This window comes from Saccostrea echinata, unplaced genomic scaffold (assembly GCF_033153115.1).
Source record: "Saccostrea echinata isolate AGI-Se365-2 ecotype Australia unplaced genomic scaffold, CSIRO_AGI_Sech_v1 ptg000073l, whole genome shotgun sequence".
In the NCBI taxonomy this organism is placed as follows: domain Eukaryota; kingdom Metazoa; phylum Mollusca; class Bivalvia; order Ostreida; family Ostreidae; genus Saccostrea; species Saccostrea echinata.
Window position 1 is genome coordinate 1,429,926 of NW_026889822.1, and position 12,575 is coordinate 1,442,500.

The 12,575-nt window shown below is 34.8% G+C and overlaps 1 protein-coding gene across 8 annotated transcripts in view; it reads right to left on the bottom strand.

Moving 5' to 3' along the window:
- Positions 1-12,575, bottom strand: part of LOC133176341 (CUGBP Elav-like family member 2) — a 54,744-nt gene that overhangs the window by 37,684 nt on the left and 4,485 nt on the right. For 2 of the 8 annotated variants that reach the window (XM_061311468.1, XM_061311467.1), the window contains exons 1-2: positions 5,776-6,073; positions 1,333-1,505 (exon numbers count right to left, since the gene is read on the bottom strand). In XM_061311468.1, the coding sequence (XP_061167452.1) occupies positions 1,333-1,505; positions 5,776-5,927 (325 nt within the window). In that variant the 5' untranslated portion in view covers positions 5,928-6,073. Of the gene's footprint in view, positions 1-1,332; positions 1,506-5,775; positions 6,074-12,575 lie in introns of those variants that run through there. The other 6 variants (XM_061311474.1, XM_061311473.1, XM_061311469.1 and 3 more) reach the window with 5 other exon arrangements.

Sequence of the window (12,575 nt, forward strand, 5' to 3'; positions counted from 1 at the left end):
ATTTTATGTGCCCCATCAGAGCTTTGTTCTGATCAGTCTTTACAGTGACAGTCTTATGAAGTCATACAATCAAATTAATGAAATAACTCCCCGTTCTATCGGCCTCTCTATCTAATGGAATTTCGCCGTCTTTGTTCTCTACCACAAAACACACAATATACAGATGATATACAGTTTTCAACTTTGTGATTGTACTAATGAGCACATTCAAGTTTTAGCAACAAGTTACGCCTGGTAGTTTGGAGATCAACCTCCCTAGTTCTACTAATTGTAGATTGTAAGATTAAATGCACTCCATTTGATTACATTTTCCGCGCGTTTTTTTTTTTATATACATGTATAAATGCAGCCTCTATTTGAGACACATTTACCCATTAATTAATCAGTGATATACAGTGTATGAGGTGTCATTTTATCATATTTTTCAGCAATATATATCATATTTTTCAGCAATATATGTCATTGAAAATGGACTATTGAAAAAAGTATTGAAATGTTTTTGTAGATAATTTCTTATAAATATAACTTCATAAAATGCAGAATTGTTAGAACTTTCTTCCCATAATTCAAAATAATTTTATCTGCAGGTGTTGCAAGGATATCACATTAAATGCAAATTTTTACAGGCACAATTTTGTTAAGAAATCATAGCATTCTGAAGCCAGAAATTTTAACTTCATGATTTTATAAAATCTATTGAATTATCAATCAATCATATTTTGCTTAGAATCTTGGGAAAAGAAAATTAAGGAAAACCATTCCAAAATTGCCAATGAGTAGGAAAAAAATGGAAATAGGGCTAAAGCTGTCCTCAGAATAAGTTTATAATTATAAAAAATTGTTTTTCAATGAAATTTATGGTGAAGAAATGAAATGACTCCTCATTTACGATCGTATACTGTATATGATTTTCTTATTTATCAAAGTAATTTAGTTTATAAACCAAATTCCATCCCTAATAAATTATTTTTCCCCTTCATTAACATAAAATTAATTAGGACCTCTCTTTCTTTATCTACACATTAAGTTTCTTAATAAATCTCCACTAGTTTTCACCCCCCCCCCCCCCCCCCCCTTCATTAGCATTTAACATTAGGACATCTTTATGTTAATCTATGAGTTCTGTCCTTTTTCCTATACCATGCAGATTCTGAATTATTTCCTTTTATGAACATTTGCTTTTGAATGTGAATGAAACAAACCAAAAACTGGTTTGTAATAAATTATTATTGAGAGTATATTTCATTTACTTTCAGAGCACACAAAGAGTTATCTCTATTGGTTATTACAGAGTTATCTACCCTTACTTTACATTACTTCAGAGTTACTGACCTTTACTTTGTCCTGTGGCTTTGTCACGGAGAACATTTAGCTGATACACTGCACCAAACTCTTCAAACATTTTGCGGAGATCATTTTCATCCATCGACCTTGGAATTTGACCAACAAACATTTTGATGGCATCTGGGTCGGGCTCTGATTTTTGGACCTGGCCATTCATTGTTCTGAAATTATTTTTAAAAAAATATAAATAATAATTTCCTGTAAAAACACTTATTTTCATAGAGTCAAATTCATGGTTTTAGAAATTACTGGTCTGAGGGGACTTGGAAGCATGAAATTTTCACATTTCCTGGGAGATATAAATTTGTGGGTCTCATCTCTTCATACCACAAAAACATTGAAAGTTGAACCCTCACGAAAATTAGTGATATCACACAGTAGATATCAGTATCCAATACTTCATAAAACATTCAGTATTGCATCATGGATAATACTTAGTCTGATTCAGTTAAAATAAAAGCTATTGTTAGGAATTTCAAAGTACATTTCTCTTTTAATGACCGTACAAAGAAATTTTTCATTTTAAAGGGGGATTCTTCATGCATGTAACAACATCAAACATAAAAATCAGGGCTTTCAACATGATTAGAAACAAATGTTACTTTGACAAAAATAGGAGGTACCTTGTGGAAGCAATTTTAATTTAATATGCTATCAAATTTTTCTTCAACAGTGTTCAACAAATAATCTGGCCGGTACAATCATGATTTCAGCCGGGTAAAAGTATGGAATACTGGCAGATTTCTAGAAGGCCTTAAAAATATAAACTGTTCCTTGACAATAAGCCTTATAAAGGAACCTAAAAATGCTCTTCTGAAAAACTTCACAAGTATGTAGCAAAAAATGCATCAAATGACATCTAGTGTTCCTAGACCTCACAGTGTGCTAAATGTGCAACATTCATTATTTTATTGGGCATATCAAAAAATGACAAAATTAAGCAATCATCACCTACTCTTAGGCTATACAAATCATTACTCCAATTAGCAATATCAATACTTAGTAAATGAAGGCACAAGATATATTTTGAACACTTTATGCCTATATGCTATAAAATTCCAAATTAAAATATTTCAAACATGTCAAATAGCTATTAAATTTCAAAAGGTAGGTCACTATGACCTAATTTTAGGTCCACAGTTCATGAGGCCCCCAAATGCATATCTGGTATTGTTAACAAATTTAAAGCATGTTGGAATATTGCAAGGGTTTGAAAGACATCATTAACAAGCCTATCCTCAGGAATGACAATGACTCTTTGTGATAGGACAAGTATAACCATGCAGAATAATTGCTATACTAAAGTCATGTAGGAAATAACTTTCATTTAGTGAATGCTGAAAACTCCTTAAAAGTCATTTTTTTTCCCCTTCTTTTTGAACCATTTTTGTCCATTAAAAATATATTATACAAAAGGTTGGGGAATTTCAAATCATTCCATTACTGTCAATTCTTTTTTTTTTTTTAAATTAATCATCAGTTCCTTTTAAGCAAGCTCTATTGTGTCTACTGTCATTTTTAAATTTACCACAAATTTTTACTTATCTCCACCATATTTTTCAATATTTGGGCCATATCCTCTGCGTAAAATTCTCTCCTAACAGAGGCAAGTTTTCCCAGTCCTTATGTATGTTACAGAGTAGAAATTATGTCAATTAAGGAAAATCAATGAAAATGAAAAATATTTCAATTTGCCAAAATGAAATTATCTGACACTCCGACCACCAAGCTTCTAAAGTAACGTCCCTGTAGATTGACAATGTAAGTCTCCATGATAGATTTACAACAGTTTCCTAAAAAATTTAAGATGTAGAACTTCTCACTGATTGTTTAGATGGACATTGCATTATATAAGTATATTATTCTTATTTATTTTGAATTATGTGGGTTTTAATTATCTTAAAAACAAATCACTTCTGGGTAAAATAAAGACATGGGAAATAAGACCACTTACTTCTCCTTTGAACAACATTCAAATATAATGGATATTAGTAAAACTTAAACTATAAAGATTAAATATTTCTCTGCTAGATGTTCAGGCATAAAGATCTTCTTAGGTATAGAGTATTTTTAACGTATGCTCAGAACTTAGACAACAAACCTGGGTCTGAAATTTAATGAGATGCATAAATTTGGTAGAGGCCGGGTTAAGTGCTCATTGTATTCATGCTACCAGTTTGTCTGCTAATTCTTAATCAGGAATTTTGGAGAACATCATAAAGTTTGACTGTATCTCCACTCCTCTAGTTCTAGTGGAGCAGAAGACCATGAAATTTGTAACATTTTGTTCCCTTTCTCCAGAATTGTTATTCATCAAATTTAGTGGAAATTGTTTTCCAAGAGGCAAAATTTTTTAACAATCAATATACATTTCACACTATGCACAGCAATGGATGGATATTTGGCAACTAACTCAGAGTAGACTCATAAAAGGACATTATTTGAAACTTTTAAAATAACTATATGTTTGCTATAATACTTCATTAAAATATCTTAAATAATTTTAATGCACCCTAGTCAATATTATTAATGTAAATATATATCTCAGAACCTCTCGCATAGGAACCAGAGTTTCCTCTGACAAAAACTCCTTCAGAGTCTATCACCATCTTTTTTCAATAAAAAACACAATAAAACAGACCTTATCAATTCATTCACAAGCAGTTTCCATATTTTACAAGGACTTTATCCACTATCTCACGGTTTAAATGAAGATGTTGTAGATAGCATAAAATAAAGAACTTATCGCTAGATTGTTTTAAAACTTGAGGGTATCATTAAATAATTGATAGGGCTTGGAGTTTTACGCTGCATTTATAGTCTCGTCCTTGTCTACTGAAGAGATTACAAAGCTCTTATGACGGTAAGGTGTTTAGAAATGAAATAAAGCGCATCACATCATCTCTGGCAGAACAAACATTGAGTGTACTTAAACACATGAGAATTTGATACTATAATCAGAGTCAATGCCTCCCGCGCTCCACGGGCGATTCATTCCTGCTCCATGTGCTGCCCCCTTTATGTTCTTTATGCTGGTTGGAGGTTAAAGAAACTCAGAGCTCCACTATTCAGTTGTTTCCATTATGATGGCTCTTAAATTCAGCCAAGACTAAAATGCCTTCTAATTCTGTGTTCATTTTATGTAAAACCCACCAAATCTTTTAACCCATCAGTTTATTTAATGATTAAAAGATCATTTTCAAAGATTGTGCCCCATGTGAACTACGTTAATGAATCAGGAACATGTTACAAGAAGTCCTGAATCTGTGTTACAAGTGTTCTGTACAGGAAAGAAAAATATAAAAAAAAAAAAAATTAATGCAGCTTGAATATTTCTGAGTGACATTGAGGGCCATGAAACCTAAAGGTTAACGACCAAGTCCGCCAACCTGTGACTTACGATGCCTTAGGGGCTTGGTATTATTTCATACTGTTAATTTAATTCCTTCTAATTATTTACTTTTATTTCCATAATAACATGCCACAACTTTTCTCACTTCAAAACAAGCAAAACGTTAAACTCTTAACTCCTCCATGATATATGGAACCCTTTGTACATAAATACATTAAATTCCAAATGTAAAATGTACAATTTAACCCTATAATTACAGAATCAATTAATCGTAAAATTATATTACATGTAACATTAAAGTCCAATTTCCAAGAAATGCAAGTTTAAAAATTAGCAAAAGACAAACAGGGTTTAGTTTGACCTTCTTTGACAACAAACAGGGTTTAGTTTGACCTTCTTTGACAATGGACTAATAAAGACAATGGTCGTACAATTAAATACGGTACACTCTGTGAGAGTCTATAGATTAAGGTGATCTGAAGCTGAGTTGATACAGAGTGTAAACAAAGCTTTTTATCCCTGTGACCAGAAAATGGCCTCAGGTTATGACCACTGTATTGACTTAATCAATAAATTCCCTAATATATCTCTGTGTTTCTTATAACAATGCACAGCCCCCATTAATTATGCCACCAAATTAGATTGAATTTATGTAAATTCCCTCTTTGATATTCTCCACATATCACAACTTCCTGAGGTCTTTCCCTTTTTTTAAGCTTTGAATATTAAGCATTGAATCGCCTCAGGGAATATGAGAGAATAATATAAATATCAATGTCTAGGTTTCCTTAGCATAATTTAACACATAACTGTCAACACTTGATGAAAATGTTTAATTGATATCTTGGTCCTCATACCTTCACGATATCACAGAAAAGCCGCTATTTATACCGGAATTCCTGACTTCACCTGAGAGACTTGCATAAAATTCATCTGATATATATATCACTATGACAACTAACTGCTATGGTTACCTGTCCAATGACCCCCCAAGATCCCCTCCTGACATTAATTCACTCTGACATAACTTCCTCTGTTTATCATTCCACGTCACACACTCCTTTAGATCCACCCCTCACCTTACACTGACTTCCCCGTCACTATAACTGGACAATCGCGATTTCTTCACACATCCTCCTTCCTGTTCGGAGTCCGACATCGCTTGGTACAATCCCAGAATTCCACTGTCCCTCTCACCAGCCCCGATTCTTACAACCGACCGCACAAGCATGTGTTCACAAAATGCACTCCGGTGTAATTCACAACATAATTCCAAAAACTTTTTTTCCTCCCTTTTGTGTGCGGTTATTTTTTTTTCAGTTAGAGCACAACTTAATAGAAACCTCTTGTGTGTTGCAATGTTAAGCAACAAAAATTGGCATATTCAATTATTGAAATTCATAGCAGGAGCTGGAGTCATTTACATGATGAGGAGTACAACACTACTTGAGAGTTTTATTACATGGTGGGAATTTCTCAGAGAAGGAACTAGCGTTGGCGGTCTATTTGTGGCCCTGAACTCACTATCAGCATGTCCAGAAGGTCCTATCAGGGAACGGGAGTGTTGTCACCCTGGACCCTATCTATAGACCTATAACTACGGCTCAACCAGCAATGATTTATCTAATCAAAGTGAACTTGTTTTTATTCCAGAGGATAATTATAGCTTTGTGTACCATTCCTGCAACAATTGATTATTTATCAGCCTTAACAGTCACTTCCAAATAAAAGCTTAGTAACCTATCAATAATTCTCTATCATCAGAAATCAACTGCAGGTAATTCCTGGCTAAATCTCCACCGATCAAATTTATTTTTAACAGATACAGACAGAATCTTAATACGTCTAATGAAGAAAGCTGCCCAATAAAAAAGAAGGCTATTTAGCCGCACACACATTTATTTATTTTTTAATTTGTTGTAACACACTAGCAATTGACAAGCAAGCCCCTAAAATTGGCATAAAATGAAAATAAAAAAAATTGTTCACAGAGTAGACATTCATTCTTATGTTATTAAATGATATTAATGAAAAAATACAACTAAGTATATTCATAAAATATGAAATCAAGAAATTTGGTTTATAGTAAGCTTTCAACCCCCCTCCCCCCTGCTTCAAAGGAACAAAGAAACCCAAAAAGTTTCCCCAACAATACCTCTAATAATATTCGTAGACAAAAGTCTTCCTTTATCACTGTTAAGATAATGATAGTGTTTGTATGTGGTAACATTTTCACTTAGAGTAAAAACATAAACTAGAGGAGGATCCTTAATTAATGTGATCGCTAATGAACGCTAGCACACAGACATCTTAATTCTACTGAAGTACGGGAGAACGGTACGTTCTAAGGAAACATGAAGATCGTTTCTCTTCTCTTTGTTTTCCTGAGGAGTTAATCCTATCAAACAGAGATGTTTCTTTTTTCATGGGGAATTAAGAGCCACCACTCTCTTAGCTTCTGGCATCCGACACAGAAAATAAAGAGGCTAAAAGACTTCCTAAATTCTACTGAATGAACTCTCAAAAATACAGCTTGTAAATCCCCCCAAACTAGCATAAAATTAAAATGCATAGACAAACTCTATTCCATCTCTATATGTAAGGAGGGAGCTTTTCCAAACTGGTATTGTTTTTGTTCTTTCCTTAGACTGATTAAGGGATGGCCATTTGATTCTGAAAAGGGAGGGGGGGGGGGGGGCTGGCAGATTTTGGAAATAAATTTTGGAAAGAAATAAGCTGACCTCAACTAGGAACAAAATAAACATATCTTTGGTCATACTGAAAATATTCTGTTTTGTGAGGTCATGGAAATACATATTAAATCCCCCCACCCTTTTCCAATCAAATCTATCATTTTTCTGTATTTCAAATTTAGTTATATGTTTGCTCAGTTCTTTTTATTCTATATTTTACTTATTTAAAGATTAAATGATTTAAAATTTGAAATACATGTACCATATAATCTAGTACAAAATCACAGTGTACAAATGCTCCATAGAATGACCTCCAGACATAGAAACGATCTGAAGATTTTATTATCACTTTGGCCTCTGTTTGGTTTAACCTGACTGAAAAATAGCAAATCAAACTGACCAGTTCTTATGAAATAATAGATCAAATTCCAGACACAACATATCTTTTTTTATTGTCAGTCAAAGCAACCACATGTTCGTAGTACCGGGTCTAACCAAATCTTATTTATAACCCTTGAGAGACAATACGACACAGAAGGAATAAATGGTGACATCCAAGGCGTTAAATATTCCATATATACCAAGCACCACGAACTACGGACAATTCTATATACACCAAGCACCACAAACTATCCGGACAATTCATGCACATACTTGACATTATTTTAGACTAATGGTCAGAATTAATGAACTGGTCAAACTTGCTGATCTTCTTGACCATATCTATTTTTTCATGTGAACAGTCTTTTTCTGGTCGGACAATTTGTGCGACCAATATTTTTGCAGTGGGATATTAGTCTATATCCAACCATAAAAATCTAATTAACAAGAGAGAAATTGGGTCATTCATTAAATGTTCCAAGATTTCTTTTGAACTTGTTACGATCAATGCAAAATTTGTCCTGTTTTCTGACCAAAGACAACTTAGTAATGAAATGAACAGGTATTTTAAATAAATAATGTACTTGTAAAAGATATGCATCAATACTTTAAGCAAGCTTAGACTGAAATAAATGTGGGCTTGGTAAAAAGAGATGGCACTGATGGATTAAATAGTGGACCAATATGTAACATTTCTCTGACAATAGTGGACCAATATATAACATTTCTCGAACTATGGTGGACTAATTTGTATCATTTCTCTAACTACGGTGGACTAATTTGTAACATTTCTCTAACAACAGTGGACCAATATATAAAATTTCTCTGACAATAGTGGACCGAACTGTAACATTTCTCTCAAATTCGATTTCGAGAATTTAAAAAACAACCTTATAAGAGAATGATCTTTCATTGTGAACACTATAGGGTTTATAATGAAAAACTAAATGCTGTAGCACAAAATATTCCTTTAATCAACATAAACCTTCGAGATACCAGGACGACATAAATACTAGCCCCCTCATCATCGTTTTATGACTAACGAGGTCGGGAGTTTTCAATCACTTCCTTGTCATCAATTCACAGTCCTCTGTCTCATTAATGACCAGATCAATAATGTTCTAAAGACATCAAATCAAAAAAAACATCCCACACACATTATAAGCCTGGAGACCATGCAGTGAAACCATGATACCTAGCACTGCATCTGTATAGGACTTCCAATTTGTATACTTGCTGGCTGAATGGGAGAATCTCTGGTTTTAAAGACAACTTACTCTAACAGCAGTGAAGAAATAATTTTTGTCTTAGCATTGATTACAGTGATGTTCTGATATATCCTTGAGAACAATCCGCTAGTTAAATACTCCTGTCTCTTACCAGACCTCCTTTAAGTAACTTGACCAGACCTCCTTTAAGTCGCTTTACCAGACCTCCTTTAAGTCACTTTACCAGACCTCCTTTAAGTCACTTTACCAGACCTCCTTTAAGTCACTTGACCAGACCTCCTTTAAGTCACTTCACCAGATCTCCTTTAAGTAACTTGACCAGACCTCCTTTAAGTCGCTTTACCAGACCTCCTTTAAGTCACTTTACCAGACCTCCTTCAAGTCACCTTACCAAACTTTCTTTAAGTCACTTTACCAGATCTCCTTTAAGTCACTTTACCAGACCTCCATTAAGTCACTTTACCAGACCTCCTTTAAGTCACTTTACCAGACCTCCTTTAAGTCACTTTACCAGACCTCCTTTAAGTAACTTTACCAGATCTCCTTTAAGTCACTTTACCAGACCTCCATTAAGTCACTTTACCAGACCTCCTTTAAGTCACTTTACCAGACCTCCATTAAGTCACTTTACCAGACCTCCTTTAAGTCACTTTATCAGATCTCCTTTAAGTCACTTTACCAGATCTCCTTTAAGTCACTTTACCAGACCTCCATTAAGTCACTTTACCAGACTTCCTTTAATTAACTTTACCAGACCTCCTTTAAGTCACTTTACCAGATCTCCTTTAAGTCACTTTACCAGATCTCCTTTAAGTCACTTTACCAGACCTCCTTTAAGTCACTTTACCAGACCTTCTTTAAGTCACTTTACCAGACCTCCTTTAAGTCACTTTACCAGACCTCCTTTAAGTCACTTTACCAGACCTCCTTTAAGTCACTTTACAAGACCTCCTTTAAGTCACTTTACCAGACCTCCTTTAAGTCACTTTACAAGACCTCCTTTAAGTAACTTTACCAGACCTCCTTTAAGTCACTTTACCAGACCTCCATTAAGTCACTTTTCCAGACCTCCTTTAAGTCACTTTACCAGATCTCCTTTAAGTCACTTTACCAGATCTCCTTTAAGTCACTTTACCAGATCTCCTTTAAGTCACTTTACCAGATCTCCTTTAAGTAACTTCACCAGATCTCCTTTAAGTAACTTGACCAGACCTCCTTTAAGTCGCTTTACCAGACCTCCTTTAAGTCACTTTACCAGATCTCCTTTAAGTCGCTTTACCAGACCTCCTTTAAGTCACTTTACCAGATCTCCTTTAAGTCACTTTACCAGATCTCCTTTAAGTCACTTCACCAGACCTCCTTTAAGTCGCTTTACCAAACCTCCTTTAAGTCACTTTACCAGATCTCCTTTAAGTCACTTTACCAGACTTCCTTTAAGTCACTTTACCAGACCTCCTTTAAGTCACTTTACCAGACCTCCTTTAAGTCACTTTACCAGACCTCCTTTAAGTCACTTTACCAGACCTCCTTTAAGTCACTTTACCAGATCTCCTTTAAGTCACTTTACCAGACCTCCATTAAGTCACTTTACCAGACCTCCTTTAATTAACTTTACCAGACCTCCTTTAAGTCACTTTACCAGATCTCCTTTAAGTCACTTTACCAGATCTCCTTTAAGTCACTTTACCAGACCTCCTTTAAGTCACTTTACCAGATCTCCTTTAAGTCACTTTACCAGATCTCCTTTAAGTCACTTTACCAGACCTCCTTTAAGTCACTTTACCAGATCTCCTTTAAGTCACTTTACCAGACCTCCTTTAAGTCACTTTACCAGACCTCCTTTAAGTAACTTCTTAGTTTAAGGATTACTCTAGGATACAATGCTTTGAAACCCTTCATCATGACTTGTTGTGAGGCCTCCTTTTAGTAATGTCCCTTTTTAGGCCTTCTATTGAAGTGACATTTTTGTGCCCCCTTTCAAAAATCTCATTTGTGTGGCCCCCTTTCAAAAATCTCATTTGTGCGGCCCCCTTTCAGAAATCTAATTTGTACGGCTCCCTTTCAGAGATCTCATTTGTGCGGCCCCCTTTCAGTAATCTCATTTCTGCGGCCCCCTTTCAGTAATCTCATTTGTGTGGCCCCCTTTCAAAAATCTCATTTGTGCGGCCCCCTTTCAGAAATCTCATTTGTGTGGCTCCCTTTCAGTAATCTCATCTGTGCAGCCCCCTTTCAGTGATTCTGAAAGGCCTCTTTTGATGCCCCCTTTCAGTAATGTCTCCTCTCTGTAACATTCCCTTGGAGGCCTCCTTTAGTTTATATACCTTTTAAGGCCTCCTTACAGGGACAAATCTCTTTTTAGAAACATACCTTTAAAGGTCTCTTTAGGTAAGATACCTTTTATGGCCTCCTTTCTGTTACATACCTTTTGAGTCCTTCTTTCAATTATAATTAATTGAAACCTGTTTAGGTAGCATACCTTTTGAGGCCATCTTTAGGTAACTACTTGATGCCTCATTTCAGAAACATATATCTATTTAGGCCTCCTTACAAGTATCATATCTTTGGAAACTTCCTTACCGAAACATATATATAATAAAGGCCACTTTTCAGTAACATCTCTTTAGAGGACTCCTTTCAAAAACATATCAATTGATGTCTCTTTTAGCATATCTATTAACTTACATCTATTTTTAGTCTTCCTTTAAGTTATATTTATTTTTAGACCTCCTCCTGTAACATCTCTTTCAGACCTCCTTTAGGTAACCTCCTTCAGGTAACATCTCCTTTGAGGCCTCCTTCAGGTAACACCTTTTTTTAGGCCTCCTTCAGGTAACACCTCTTCTAAGGCCTCTTCATTTGCATCTTCTTTTAGGTCTACTTTCAGTTATGTCCCTACTGAGGCATATATCAGTCAAGTCTTTTTTTCCTCTAGACAGATTATTCAATCTCTTTATTCCAAGCACCATGGCTATACTTATGTAAATTTGTTTCATCTTTTATTTTACCAGACTTAGATCTACAAGTCACTATGACATGAAGTACTGACTTTACTCTAACCTTTACCCTTGTTTTACCCTGTCCCGTATCTTTATTTCATTCATTAACTGCAGTGGTACTGAGTTTACCAGCTATCTGATACCACACAGACATGTGCAGTACTAACTTGAGGTAACACAAAGTACTATAGTTGTCATGAACTGTATGATTGATTCAATGTGACACGCATTTCTCTACACAAGCCCTGATTAAACACAATACAGGTTCTCCCTGATGATTCTGCCATGATGGGAACTATATTTAGACAGCTATTTTAGTGCATACAGTATGTGCATACTAATAACGGAATGTTCAGTTCCATGCATAATTATGTAACAGGTTGCGCAATAAATTTGTTTGCTGTCTGATTGCTGTCCAATGTGTGCATCCTTTGGAAGATTGTTAAAACTCACTAATTACTGGATTTGCAAAATGCTGACAATTAAACTGATGATTATGTTAACAACATGTTGACAATTAAACTGATGATTATATTAACAACACGTTGACAATTAAACTGATGATTATATCAACACAAGA